The 14831-nt window shown below is 44.6% G+C and overlaps 1 protein-coding gene across 4 annotated transcripts; it reads left to right on the top strand.

Annotated features, from left to right (window-relative positions):
- Positions 1-3823: 3823 nt before the first annotated feature.
- TMEM219 (transmembrane protein 219) lies at positions 3824-14522 on the top strand. Of its 4 annotated transcripts, none has more exons than XM_029950043.1 (6): positions 3824-3950; positions 5040-5238; positions 5320-5509; positions 11386-11615; positions 12974-13143; positions 14423-14522. In XM_029950043.1, the coding sequence occupies exons 2-5, from the start codon at positions 5074-5076 to the stop codon at positions 13109-13111; spliced, it is 723 nt and encodes a 240-aa protein (XP_029805903.1). In that variant the 5' UTR covers positions 3824-3950; positions 5040-5073; the 3' UTR covers positions 13112-13143; positions 14423-14522. The 4 variants fall into 4 exon arrangements, with proteins under 4 accessions (XP_029805903.1, XP_029805904.1, XP_029805902.1 ...); XM_029950044.1 differs by having other exon boundaries at positions 5037-5238; XM_029950042.1 differs by lacking the exon at positions 3824-3950 and having other exon boundaries at positions 4050-5238; positions 5320-5488.
- The last annotated feature ends 309 nt before the right edge of the window (positions 14523-14831 follow it).

The raw sequence follows: 14831 nt of genomic DNA, 5'->3' as shown, positions 1-14831 counted from the left end.
AGTTTGTCATCTGGAAAAATAAAGTGGGAGCGGGGGTGGTTATTGTTGAACTTGTTCAATCATTGAAGCCTTCTAATTCTTAGATTTTAAAATTCTCTATCAGCCATACTTCTTTTTCCTTTGGGAAGAAAATACTTCCTATGCTTGGAATTTCAATTAAGTCAATCAATGGCATTCATCACTCACTATACTCTAGGAGACTGTGCCATAAATACACACACACACACACACACACACACACACACACACCAAGGTTTTTGTTTTGTTTTTGAATTACGTTTGTGGCAAAATATACATAACATATATATTTACCATCTTAGCCTCTTTTTTTTTTTTTTAAGAGAGAGAGCAAGAGCATGAGCATGCCTGAATGCATGAGCAGGGGTTTGGAGGGTGGAGAGGAGACGGGGCAGAGGGAAAGAGAGAATCTTAAGCAGGCTCCATGCTAGTGGCTCCATTCCGCAACCCTGGAATCGTGACCTGAGCAGAAATCAAGAGTTGGATGCTCAACTGACTGAGCCATCCAAGTGCCCTCCATTGTAACCATTTTTGTCTGTGCATTTTTTTAAAGCTTTTTTATGTCTTTATTTTATTTAGAGAGAGAGAGAGAGAGAGAGAGTGAGTGGGAGAGGGCAGAGGGAGAGAGGGAGACACAGAATCTGAAGCAGGCTCCAGGCTCCAAGCTATCAGCACAGAGCCCAACATGGGGCTCGAACCCACGGACCGTGAGATCATGACCTGAGCTGAAGTCAGACTCTTAAATGACTGAGCCACCCAGGTGCCCCATGTCTGTGCATTTTTAAGTGCAGAAATCTAGTAGTGTTAAGTACATTCACCTTGTGCAACAATTCCCATCATCCACCTCCAGAATTCTTTTCCTCTTGGAAAACTGAAACTCTGTACCCACTAAACCGTAACTCCCCATTCCCCTTTCCCTCCAGCTTTTGGTAACCACCATTCTACGTTCTGTCTCTATGAATTGGACTACTCTAGTACCTCATATCAGTGGAATCATAAATATTGGTCTTTTTGTGACTGGCTTATTTCACTCAGCATAATGTCCTCAAGGTTCATCCAGGTTGTAGCATGTAACAGAACTTCCTTCCTTTTAAAGACTGAAAAATAGGGGCACCTGGGTGGCTCAGTCGGTTAAGCGCCTGACTTCCGGCTTCAGCTCAGGTCATGATCTCACAGTTCGTGGGTTCGAGCCCTGCGTCGGGCTCTGTGCTGACAACTAGCTCAGAGCCTGGAGCCTGCTTCCAAATCTGTGTCTCCCTCTCTCTCTGACCCTGCCCTGCTCTTGCTGTCTCTCTCTGTCCCTCAAAAATAAATAAAAAGCATTAAAAAAAAAAAGACTGAAAAATATTTCACTGTATGTATATACCATATTTTATTTATCCATTTATTTGTTGATGGACCCTTGGTTCCACCTTTTAGCCCTTGTGAATAATGCTGCTATGAACATGGGTATACAAATATCTCTTAGAGATTTTGCTTACAATTCTTTGGGGTATATACTCCAAAATTGGAATTGCTGGATAATATGGTAATTTCATTTTTTAAAGATCTTATTTGTTTGCTTGTTTGTTTAAAATGTTTATTTTGGAGAGAGAGAGCTTGAGCAGGGGAGGGGCAGAGAGAGAGAGGGAGGGAGACAGAGGATGTGAAGCACCCTTCTCCCTGTCAACACAGAGCCCAAGGTAGGGCTCAGACTCACAAATCGTGAGATCATGACCTGAGTTGAAGTCAAACATTTAACCGACGAGCCAACCAGGTACCCCAAGATTTTATTATTTTTAAAAGTAATCTCTACACCCAATATGGGACTCAAACTCACAACCTTAAGTTAAGATCAAGAGCCAGCCAGGCACCTCTGGTAATTCTATTTTTAATTTTTTAAAATTTTTTATTTATTTTTGTGAGAGAGACAGAGAGTGTGAGCAGGGGAGGGTCAGAGAGAGCCGGAGACACAGAATGTGAAGCAAGCACCAGGCTCTGAGCTGTCAGCACAGAGCCTGATGCAGGGCTCAAACCCATGAACTGTGAGATCATGACCTAAGCTTAAGTCAGACACTTAACTGAGCCACCCAGGAGCCCCTCTATTTTTAATTTTTTGAAAGCCACCATTCTGTTTTCTGTACCATTTTAAATTCCCACCCACAGTGCAAAAGGGTTCCAATTTCTCCACAGTCTTGCTAACACTTATTTACCTTTCTTCCTTTTCTTTTTTTATTGTAGCCATCTTAATTGCTGTGAGTTATATCTAATGGTGGTTTTCATTTGCATTTCCCTAATAATTAGTAATGTTTAGTATTTTTTCATATGCGTATTGGCCATTTGTATATCTTTGGAGAAACATTTTCGAGTCCTTTGGCTATTTTTTTAACCAGGATTTTTGTTGTTGTTGTGTTGAGTGGTAAGAACTTTTTATATATTCTGGATATTAGGTCTTTAGCAAATACATGATTTTCAAATATTTCCTCTCATTCCATGGGTTGATTTTCACTCTTTTGTCCTTTGATGTACAAAAGTTTAAAAAAATTAAGTTTATTATTTTGAGAGAGAAAGGGGGAGCATGTGTGAGTAGGGAAGGGTAGAGAGAGAGGGAGAGAGAATTCCAAGCAGGCTCTGTGCTGACAGTGTAGGGCCCTTGAACTCAACAACCATGAGATTATGACCAAGAGCTGGATGCTTATCCAACTGAGCCACCCAGGCACCCCCAGAAGTTTTAAATTTTGATGTAGCCCAACTTACCTATTTTTTTCTTTCGTTGTCTGTGCTTTTGGTGTCATATCCAAGAAATCATTGCCAAATCCAATGTCACGAAGTTTTCCTCATGTTTTCTTCTAAGAGTTTTATAGTTTCAGCTCTTACATTTACTTTTTTGGTGCATTTTGAATGAACTTTTACATATGGTGTAAGGTAAGTGTTTAACTTCATTCTTTCACATGTGGGTATCTAGTTTTCCCAACACCATTTGTTGAAAAGACTAGCTTTTCTTCATTGAATGGTCTTGGCACCCTTGTTGAATATTATTTTACTATTTAGGAAAGGGCTTGGGGCTACAAACAGAGCATCAGGAGAGTTGAATATTAAGATTTTGTTTCAAGGAGCATTTATTTATTTGTGGAGAACAGTTGGGTGCTCAGTGCACACTGGTCCCATGTTTTCCACACTTTGCCGCTTCAGCTTCCCATCCTACCAGGGAGGTAGATAGGATGAACCCCTTTTACAAACTTAGCTCCCCAATAGAGCACAGTTATGGCTTATGCATAAGCGGACACAAAGTTAGGATTTGAACCCAGGGTTCTTGGCTCCATGCGTCCCGCTATTTCAGGTGTTGTCATCTCTAAAATACGGGCAGAAGTGAAATAAGATGGTCTCTGTTGAGTAGCCCTGCAACTTTAGTATTCTAGCCATGAAGGAGTCGCTAAAACCAGTGGCCTAGCTAGCACCTTATACGTTAGGTCCGCGCAGACAGACTGAGCGCAGGAAGCCCATGATGCCAGAGCCCTCGGCCTGGAGTCCCGCCCCCGGGCGGACCCCAAATTCTTACACGGAACCTGGGCGCGGCTGGGCTGTGCGACTGGCGCGGGTGGGGGACCAGCAACAGAAAAATGCCTGCGACGCGACTGTCGTTGAAATGCCTCCCAGTGTCTCCGGAGTAAAGCTTTCCAGTTCTAACAACGTCCCTGGAGTCAGCGCCTTTGCCCCATTCCCTGCTACTCACCCACCTCGGAGTAGTTTCCTTTCCGTTGCCCCTTCCTAGCCTTTCCTCTTGGTACGCCCCCGCCCGGTCCGGGAGAGGCCGGGCGGCCGCCCGCGTGGACACTGCGCATGCGAATCCCCACCAAGTGGATGGGGGTGGGTGGGGGGAGCACGGACCCCGCCCCTTCGCTGCTCCACGCGTGACGTCGCGGGGGGCGCCGGCCTCCGCCCGGCTCCGAGCGGTGAGAGCTAGCGGCAGGCGGGCCCGACGCCGCAAGACCGGGAAAGGGATGTTGCGGGTGTTGAATTCCTGCAGGAGGGGCTTGGGGCGGGGGGAGGGGAGGCCCAGGGAATACCTACGGCCGCCGACCCCAGGCTCTACCCTCCCCCTTCGTGCTTTCTCCCTCTTTCCAGATGTGCCGGGACGGGAGGCAGGGCAGGGGCTGGGCATTTGTGACACCTGTATTTCCCTGGAGCCCTCCTTCTCCCCCGACCCAATATGTTTATCCCGTCTTTCAGATGTTCCATTTCATAAGACTGTCGCTTCTCGCTTCGGAAAGGGCACTCCCTCTACCTGGAAGCAGAAAACGGGTTACAGACCTTGGCCCTGCCCCTCCTCTGTGAAAGTCCCGGAACCTCAGTTTCCACCAGTGTTTTTTTTTGCCTTACTTCACCTAGTTTTAAAGATCAGTATGACACAGAGAAATAGAAAGGAAATGGCCATTTGTTGAGTCCCTGCAAGGCCCGAGTACCATGCAAACTGCTTTATCTGTCACATTTAGTCCTCATTATTTGGTGTTCTTGGAACCACCCCTCGTCCCTCCCTCCCTCCGCACCCCCTTTCACAGATCCTTAAGCTCACAAAGGTTAACTGGTTTTTCTCACATAGCCAGTGAGTGGCAGAGGAGGATCAGACTGAACCGTTTTGCTCCAAAGTGGAGTTCTTTTCATCAGACACTTCCTTTGTCTAGGCTATTGGCTGGAACTCTTCTTCAGCCAAACCCTAGCCCCGGAACAGCTGCTTCCTCAATTTCTCCCCTTGAGAATTCCCCATTTGGGTTCCTTTTTCAAGCACAGTGTGTTCTCCTTTGCTTCTGCATTGATTACATCAGCAATGAAATAGAGCAGCTATTTTTTTGAGTGGTGCAGGGGGATGAACACTTGGGAGTCAAGAGCCTTGGGTTCTTGTCCTGGCTCTGCCACTAACTGGCTCTGTGGCCTGGAGCAAGTCCCTTGTCTTTTCAGTGCTTTAGCTTCCCTTTGAATAAAATGGGTAAGTGCCTTCTGATTCTCAGGCTCTTGCCCAGTTCTTCCTTCCTGTCCTCCAGCAGGCTCTCCGCGGAGGCCCGGACCCCTCTCCTCCCCATGGGCAGCTGCCAGGCAGGGCACAACCTGCATCTCTGTCTGGCCCACCACCCTCCTCTGGTCTGTGCCACTTTGATCCTGCTGCTTCTTGGCCTTTCAGGCCTGGGCCTTGGCAGCTTTCTTCTCACCCACAGGACTGGCCTGCGCAGCCCTGACATCCCTCAGGTGAGTACCTTCTCTCCATACAGGCCTGCTTGTGCTGCTAACTTCTCACCTCTCACCCTCTCACCTTCCTTTTGCACACAGGACTGGGTCTCTTTCCTGAGATCTTTTGGCCAGCTGACCCTGTGCCCTGTGAATGGGACAGTCACAGGGAAGTGGCGTGGGTCTCAAGTCGTAGGCTTACTGACCACCTTGAACTTCGGAGATGGTCCAGACAGGAACAAGACCCAGACATTCCAAACCCAAGTCCCAGGTAGTCATTTGGGATTGAAAGGTGAGATCAAGGAGGACTGCGGGCTGGGCATCAGAACACTTAGGGGTGGGCCCTGTCTCTGACCTCACCAACCTGGGTGATCCTGGGTCACTTCTGCTGTAGTAAGGACTAGATACTTTCAGACTTCTGGCGAACAGGTGTTTTCTTTTTCTCCTTCCAGCTCTGAGGTCCTTCCTTTCTTCCTCTCTTCTTCTTTCGAGAGACAGACGCAAATATGAGCGGGGGAGAGGGGCAGAGGGAGAGACAGAAAATCTTAAGAAGTAGGCTCTAACACAGAGAGCACAGAGCCTGACATGGGGCTCAATCCCATGACCCCAGGATCATGACCTGAGCTGAAATCAAGTCAGACTGAGCCACCTGGGGGGTGTAATGAGATGGGGTAGATTTGACCTAATGTTTTTTCTCATCCCTCTTCATCTCTGCTGCTTTCTCCTCTTAGGGGCACCTTCTTTGTCCTCAGGGATATTCAGGAAGCATGCCCTTTTCAATTAAGCAAGTGTCCTAAGTGCCTGCTCTGTTCTGTGCTATGGAGGATACAGAAAAAATTAGGCATCCCCATTTCCACAGAGCTTAGAGTCGTCTGGGAAAATGATGAGAGAGACAGACAGTTGATTCCTGTATGAGATTTGGCCTCAGGTTCCTTGCCTGAAACTGGGGAGATGAAAAGGGAGGAGAGAAGGATGGAACTCTCTAGCTTCTGAGGTCCTTTTTGACCCTATCATTCTAAGATTCTGTTGTGAATTACATATGTATATGAGTGTGTCACGGGGGGAGGTCTCTTCTGTCCAGGTATACATGTGTGCGATCAAAGCATGAGCATAAAGGCAGGTGTCTGATATATACAGACTTGGGATAATTTTTCCTGTGCTTTTGGTTTTCTAAATATATCTACGAGAGCTTTGAGATATCACATACCATAAAATTCACACATTTTAAGTGTACAATTAAATGGCTTTTCCCATATTCACAAAAGTGGGCAACTATCTCCACAACCAATTTTAGAACATTTTCATTCCCTGAAAAAGAAATCCTGTACCCATTATCAGTCCCTCCCCTTTTCCTCCTAACCTCCCAGTCCATTTGCTCATTATGAACATTTCGTACAATATGTGGTCTTTTGTGCCTGGCTTCTTTCAACCAGCATGTTTTGAAGGTTCATCTATGTCCTAGCACTTATCAGTACTTCCATGTTTTTATTGCTGAATGGCATTTGTTGTATGAATAGTCCACATTTCAGTTATCCATTCACCAGTTGATTGACATTTAGATTGTTTCTACCTTTTGACTATTATGAACAATGCCACTGTGAACATTCGCATACAAGATTTTGTGTGATCATACATTTTCATTTCTCTTGGGTGAAATGAAATACCAAGGCATGGAATTGCTGGATCATATGGTACCTCTACATTTGATCATTTTTTAAATGTTAATTTTTATTAGAGAGAGAGAGCATGAGCAGGGGAGGGGCAGAGAGTGAAGGAGAGAGAGAATCCCAAGCAGCCCCCATTCTTAGCGCGGAGTACGATGCAGGACTTGATCTCACAATTGTGTGATCATGACCAGAGCTGAAATCAAGAGTCAGACGCCTAACCAACTGAGCCACCCAAGCACTCCTGTTTACTCTTTTGAGGAACTACCAAGCTGTTTTCCAAAGTGCCTGCACCATTTTGTATTCCCCACAGCAGTGAATGAGAATTCCAATTTCTCCACGTCCTCACCAACATTCATTATTGTCTGTCTTTTTTATTCCAGCCATCCTAGGCAGTGGGAAGTAGTATCCCACTGTGGTTCTTTTTTGTTTTTTAATGTTTATTTATTTTTGAGGGAGAGAGAGAGAGACAGAGCACAAGCAAGGAAGGGGCAGAGAGAGGAGACACAGAATCCAAAGCAGGGTCCAGGTTCTGAGCTGTCAGCACAGAGCCCGACGTGGGGCTCGAACTCACAAATCATGAGATCATGACCTGAACCAAAGTCGATGCTTAATCAACTGAGCCACTCACGCACCCCTCTCACTGTGGTTCTGATTGGCACAGCTAATGATACTGAACATTTTTTTTCATGCACTTATTGGTCATTTGTCTGTCTTCTATGGAGAAAAGTATATTCAGAGTTTGCTTTTGAAAGAAATTGGATAATTATTGAGTAATAAGAATTCTTTATATCTTCTTCATACAAGTCTCTTATGTAAGGTATGATTTGCAAATATTTTCTCCCATTCTCTGGGTTGTCTTTTCATTTTGTTGATGGTGTTCTTTGAAGCACGAAGGTTTTAATTTTGATGAAATCCAGTCTATCTATTTTTTCTTTTGTTGCTTGTGCTTTTTAGTGTCTTGGTTTAGCAGGCTTTGCCTAACTCAAGCTCACTAAGATTTACTCCTATATTTTCTACTAAAATTTTATAGTTTCGACTCTTACATTTAGCTCTATGATCCATTTTTGAGTTAATTTTTGTGAACGCTGTGAAAAATGAATAAACCTTAAAAAAAAAGAAAATGTGAGTCTTCCAACTTTGTTCTTCTTTCTTAATTAATTTTTTAAAATTTACATCCAAGTTAGTTAGCATACAGTGCAACAATGATTTCAGGAGTAGATTCCTTAATGCCCCTGACCCATTTAGCCCATCCCCAACTCTGTTCTTCTTTTTAAAGATTGTCATTATTCCAGATCCCTTTAATTACCATATGAATTTTAGGATCAACTTCTCCAGTTCTGTTTTTGCAAACAAGCCTTAGAGCTTTTTATAATGGTTAGAACCAAAATAATATCATGAAAGATTACTCTGGACAAATTAAAATGTAGCCCACCTATCATCTGAGCAATGATTATTGAGCACCTACTGTGTAGCAAGCATTGGGAACATAGAGACGTGTGAGAAAAGCTGCTTAGAGTCTAGCAAGGATACCGACACGAACAGAAGTAAATACCTTTCTTTCTTTTCTTTCCTTTTTTTATTTGAGAGAGAGCTAAAGCATGTGCATAAGTGGGGGAGGGGCAAAGGGAGAGAAAGAATCTCAAGCAGGCTCCACGCTGAGCGGAGTTGGGGCTCGATTCCACAATCCTGGGATCATGACCTGAGCTGATGTCAAGAGTCAGAGGCTCAATCGAGTGAGCCACCCAGGCTCCCCAAAGTAAATACCTTTCAATGTGTGAAGTAGCACACAAGGTACAGTGGGAATAGTCAGGAGCCTGTCTAGCAGAAGTAGTGAAGACAGGCTTTTCCAAGGATTCAGTGCCTGAGCTGAGGCTTGAGGGAGGTTTCAGGGTGTGCTCCTTCAGCCAGAGGGACAATCATATACAAAAGGATGCAGATGGGGACCATAATGGCATGTTTGAGAACTTCAAGGGGTTCATCTTGGTGCAAGGGAAGGAGTGTTGAATGAGTGGCAAGAGATGGACTTGAGGAAGCAGACAGAATCCAATGGAGGGGATGCCAAGACCAGATAGTTGAACTTTAGTATGTTGGGCAAACTCACAGTTTTAGTCAGGAAAATAGTAGGGTTTTGTTGTTGGTGTTCTTTTAAACAGATCACACTCTGTTGGCTGATTGGTAGGAAAGCGTCCAGATGGAGGAAGACCAGTTAGGAAGTGGTTGCAATAGAAAGCTGATGAGAAGGGGCTCCCGGCTGGCTCAGTTGGTGGAGCATGCGACTCTTGATCTCAGGGTTGTGAGTTCAAGCCCCACGCTGGGTGTAGCGATTACTTTAAAAAATTACATAAAATCTTTGAAAAAAAAAAGATGATGATGAGAAAAACTGAGCTAAAACAATGTTGTGCAAAACAGGTACTGATCTGAGAGACATTGACAGTGTGGGATTGATAGGATTTTGGTGATTAATTCGATCAGGAAAACATTGAAAAGGGGGCATTCTTGGGGCGCCTGGGTGGCTCAGTTGGTTGAGTGACCAACTTCAGCTCAGGTCACAATCTCACGGTTTGTGGGTTCGAGCCCCACGTCAGGCTCTGTGCTGACAGCTCAGAGCCTGGAGCCTGCTCAGTTTCTCTGTCTCCCTCTCTCTCTGACCCTCCCCTGCTCATGCTGTCTCTCTCTGTCTCTCAAAAAGAATTAATTAGTTAATTAATTTTAAAAAAAGGGGGCATTCTCTTAGAAAACTTTACATGTACATTTCTCAGTTCTCATTATGATATATATACTGGTTTCTATTTTTCTTTTTTCCTTCATGACATCATTTTTTTCTTACCGCCTGGCCTGAATGTTCTTATCTTAATGGATGTAAGGTGATCCATTAAGTGGTTAGGCCGTCATTTGTAATGCTTTTCCTAGTGTTAAACATCTCTACTGTTTCATATTTTTTGGCATTTTTTGTGAAATCACAACAAACATCTTGGTATACTTGGCATTTTTGTTTCTTACCTTAGGATTAGTTTCTACAAGTAGTATGACAGAGTCCAAGGGTATGGATCTTTTTTCAATAGACAAATTCATTTTGTTGTAGATTCAGAGAACATAGAAGTATACAAAGCACGTGTAAAAATCTTCCTCACTGCAGGGTGCTTGGTGGCTCAGTTGGTTCAGTAACTGACTTCAGCTCAAGTCATGATCTCACAGATAGTGGGTTTGAGTCCCCCATTGGGCTATATGCTGTCAGCACAGACCCTGCTTCAGATCCTCCATTGTCCTCTCTCTTTGCTCTTCCCCCATGCCTCCTCTCCCTCTCTCTCTCTCTCTCTCTCTCTCTCTCTCTCTCTCTCTCTCTCTCTCCCTCTCCCTCCTCACCTCCCCTGCACAGTCCACAGTTTGATGGGTATCTTCTCAGTCCCTCTCTGTACCCATTTAAAATTGTGAATACAGCTAAATTGTCTTTTCCAAAAGGTGTCATGTTGAAAGTGCCCATTTCCTCACATCTTCAGCAATTCTTGTTATTATCAGTCTTTTTAATTTTTACCACTTTAATGAGCAAAGCAATTACCTGATTGTTTTAATTTACTTTCTCCTGATGTTAGTGAGGTTGAACATATTATATATAGGTTTATTGACCATTTTCATGCCTCCATGAATTTCCTGTTCATATCCTTTGCTCATTTTACTTTTAAGTTATTTGTCTTGGGGTTTTTGCAGGGGGAAAAAAAAAGAAAAAATTATTTGTCTTTATCTTCTTGATTTTTAGAAGATTCTTATACATTCTGGATAGTAAACCTTTTTGCCACTTAAACATGGGCATTTTCATCCATTCTGTTACTTTTTTTTTTTTTAAGTTATCTTTCATTATAGTGAAGCCTTTAACTGTTATGAGGTTGAGTTTATTGCTCTCCTTCTTTACTCAGGCTTTTAGGGCTTGTGTCTTTTTTAGGAAGGCCTTCCCCACTTTAAAATTAGAAAATACTCTTCTGTATTTTCTTTGGATTTTGTTTTTAGTTTATATGTATAGGTGTTTACCACATCTAGACTTTATAGTATGAGATGAGCCTAACTTTTTTTTTTTTCCAAATGGAAATTGTCCCAAGGCCATTCATTGACTAAATAGGCCATCCTTTCCCCCGCTAATTTGAAATGGGGTGTGAGCCTTTTAATGGATTTTGGTACCTAGTAGAAAGTTACTTTCTTAAAAAGGACGAACTAGTTTATACAGACTGACATTGGCAATGTGTATCGGCCCCAGTTTCATTGCAACTTTGTGAGTATTGGTATGATTGTTTTATTGATTGTAAGCTAACATAACTTTTTGTTTATATTGGTACACAATTATTATCATTTCTCGATGACACAATGATGGCATATAGAGCACTTTATCGAATAGCTTCAATGCCAAAACACCGGTACTGTAGGAAGCCTTAGAAATGAATGTAAGTCTGAAGATGGATGGCTTCCGCCCACCCTCCATTTCCTTCCACCGCCTCTCCTGTGCCTCTCCTAGGACCTTCTGCAGGAGAGCTGGTCCTCATTACAGCGAGGGTGACCACAGAGAGGACCCCAGGAACCTGCCTGTATTTTAGTGCTGCTCCAGGAATCCTGCCCTCCAGCCAGCCACCCATATCCTGCTCAGAGGAGGGAGCAGGAAATGCCACCTTGAGCCCTAGGATGGCCGAGGAGTGTGTCAGGGTCTGGAGCCACGAAGGCCTTGTGCTCACCAAACTGCTCACCTCGGTAAGAACCTCAGGTTGTGGGGGTTTCATAGAGTGCCATGCCCACTGCTGAGTCTTGAAGGCTCCTGGAGGCAGTCTTACCTAACAGAAAAAGGCATCAGCTCTAGAATTCTGCCTCAGAGCATGTGTGACCTTGAGCAATCATCTGAGCCTCAGCTTCCTTGTCTGTAAAACGTAAAACGTGATATTATCTCCTGATTCCAACAAATAAAGATGAGCGAGAATTAATGTCAGTTTCCCAGGACAATGCCTGGTACATAACAGCGACTGGATAAATGACAGCGATTACTATTAACTTGTCTTTAAACAGAATAAAAGAATTCAGAAGCTGTAAGAAGAGGCAGAGTGGGCTAATGGCTATCATAGAGATGTGAGCAAAGTATTATTCAAACATGGAGTGAGGAGCAATTAACCCTAACTTGAACATTTATGGAGAGAGCTTCACAGAGAAGGTGGCATTTAAGAAAGGGAATTGTGTACAGTAGTTTATAATGTACAAAGTGCTTTCAGGTTCATTATCTCATTTGATCTTAAAATAGCCTTTTGAGGTAGCTGTTATTATCCTATTTTACAGATGAGGAAACAGGCTTAGAGAGAGGGAGTGAATTGCCCAAGGCCACACAACTGGTTAAGTGGCAGACACTGGATTGCAACCTATGCCTTCTGAGTGCAGTTCCAGGCTTTGTCTGCCCTTTCAGGGTGACCCTTGAAGAGGAGGAAGATGTTTGCAGAGAATGCAATAGAGGGGGCTCAGGAGAGGGGAAATACATTCCAGGCCGAAGGACCAGCACAAACACAGGCGGGGAGATTGAAGTGTTCGGCCTCTGAGGGCACTCCACAATGAGGGGCTTAGGAATGACTGAGGGGAAGAGACAGAAGAGATGCAGGGGCCCTATGAGGTACCACGATGCCTAAAATGCTACAACTTAACCCTGCAGGCCATGGGGTCCAGTGTTAGGAGGCTACTGTGTCTCTTTCCTCACAGTTGTGAAGACCCTGGTGAGGAACGTTGCCTGGGCGTTTAGAATCAGAGAAAATAGTTGTTTCCAGACCTGGCCCTGCTTGAGCATCTTTAAAATGTGGATAGTGGTGAATGTTCCTACGTCATGGAGACATCATGGGGGTTCACTGAAATGGCTGGGCAAGAGAGCAGTTTGTAGACCATCAAGACAATTAGCTTATACAGAAATTACATTTTCTCTTTGGGTTCTCCTTCTCTCTTGGATGTAGAGAGCCCTCTCCCCCATGGGGGCTTCTCTCTATAGTTATTGGCCTGGGAATAAGATGTCTTCCCAGGGGAGGATTCTCCGCCCTCCCTCCCTCATTCATTCCTCTTTCCCTCCCTGTGCCCATCCTTAGGAGGAGCTGGCCCTGTGTGGCTCCAGACTGTTTGTTTTGGGCTCCTTCCTGCTTCTCTTCTGTGGCCTTCTGTGCTGTCTCACTGCTGCATGCTTCCACCCGCGCCGGGAGTCCCACTGGTCGAGAACCCGGCTCTGAGGGCGCTGGCTTAGTTCCCATCTTGTTCTCAGGTAAGGTTCTTTGCCCCAGGCCTGTGGGAGCAGGGGATGGGGTAGGGGTGGCGATTATAACTGAGATAGAGTCATTCCTTAATAATATGGTTTGGTTTTACTTATTTTTGAACTTTACGTAGATGGAATCATACATATTCTTTTGTGACTGACCTCTTTCAGGTAACATTCTGATTTTTAGGAATCATCCATAGCTGTAGTTCACATCCAAGTTTTTTGGCAACAGTGGGAGTTCAAATTTGATGATGCATCCTGGATGTGAATTATGGTTGTCTTACTTTTGTCCTGACATCCTGAGACCCATTTTTATGATGCAAATTTTGCAAAACTTATCTTGAACAGCTCAAAAGGATTGGTGATACCCATTTACTAGGGACATACTATGTGCCCAAGCATTTTACATACACCTTCTCTCTTCCTCAGCCTCCACTGCATTTAGAAAAAGTTGATTCTGCTAACAGGATCTTTGGTGGAACACACCTCACAAAGGTAGCAGTGGGTGGGGGGCATATTGCTAACCAGTTCATGTGTCAGCTCATTAAAGAAAAACAATGTTTCTGTAAAAAAATCTCACTCTGTCAGGTGGATCTCATATACTATGAGAGTTATCTGTTGTGCAGCCAGCTCTCTCTCTCTCTCTTTTTTTTAACATTTATTTATTTTTGAGAGATAGAGAGACAGAGCTTGAGCAGGGGAGGGCATAGAAAGAGAGAGAGAGAGAGAGAGAGAGAGAGACTGAGAGAGACAGAATCTGAAGCAGGCTCCAGGCTCCGATCTGTCAGCCCAGAGCCCGACACAGGGCTTGAACTCACAAACCGCGAGATCATGACCTGAGCCGAACCGACTGAGCCACCCAGGTGCCCCACAGCCAGCTCTTAAACCATTCTCAGCTTCCACAACTGGCTGCTGTGCCCTAGGCAATACCCATGGGAGAAGTGGCAACGGCCCAAGCCCTCGGATAGGCCCTGACCAAAGGAACTAGATGCTCAAGATCAACTTTGCTTATTTTGCTCAGGGCTAGGCTTCACCGCCCTCTCCACCTGCCAGGGATAGGAGACGGTGGAAGTCTCTGGGCCTTTCTTAGATCTGAGTGGACTGGGAAAGGAGGCCTCTCTGGCTCCTGGCAGAGCCTGGGGTCCTGAAGCCACCCACCCCAGCCAGGAGAAGCGCTTGTACCATCTCTAGTTCCCATTTGCTCTGCTCCTGACTCTGCAGCATCTCAGCACTTCCCCCAAGGGCCCTGTGATCTGCCCTGGTTTTTAATTTTCTTTTTCTCCAGGTGTGAATCAACTTCTCTGGCCTTTGTTCTGAGTTGGAAGAGATGTCACAAAAAATGGAGAGCTGGAAAGGGGGGGGAAATAAAAGGCTTTTTTTGCCCATTGTTGCCCAGGGTGTTTATTGGGGATTGGATTGAGGTGGGAATTTCAGGGCAGAAAGGTTTGGGGAAATTTACCTTGCTGAATCTTCAGTTTGGGATAGAGGCTGGCATAGGGCATGGATTACTGCAGCTCTATCTATTGTGACTTACCTTTGGAAAACACCTTTGATCGCAGCTCTGTCTTGTTTTCTTCTATGAAATAAAGTTGAGAGGAGTAGGTGGGTATGGTCATGGAAATTATTTGACATAAATGCTTTGTGACCTTGGGCAGGTCATGGAATTGTGAAGTGCCTGCTTCCGGAAGGGATCT

This window comes from Suricata suricatta, chromosome 8 (genome assembly GCF_006229205.1).
Source record: "Suricata suricatta isolate VVHF042 chromosome 8, meerkat_22Aug2017_6uvM2_HiC, whole genome shotgun sequence".
NCBI classification, from domain to species: Eukaryota; Metazoa; Chordata; class Mammalia; order Carnivora; family Herpestidae; genus Suricata; species Suricata suricatta.
The sequence above is the reverse complement of the archived record's forward strand: the minus strand, read 5'-3'. Positions and strand labels throughout refer to the sequence as shown.

Bases quoted from the DNA above. Each gene is read 5' to 3' on its own strand.
- TMEM219 (XM_029950041.1), top strand. From the start codon at position 4,978: ATGGGTAAGTGCCTTCTGATTCTCAGGCTCTTGCCCAGTTCTTCCTTC. The intron at 5,239-5,319 runs GTGAGTACCTTC...TTTTGCACACAG, and splicing joins GCAGCCCTGACATCCCTCAG to GACTGGGTCTCTTTCCTGAG. The intron at 5,510-11,385 runs GTGAGATCAAGG...TGCCTCTCCTAG, and splicing joins TAGTCATTTGGGATTGAAAG to GACCTTCTGCAGGAGAGCTG.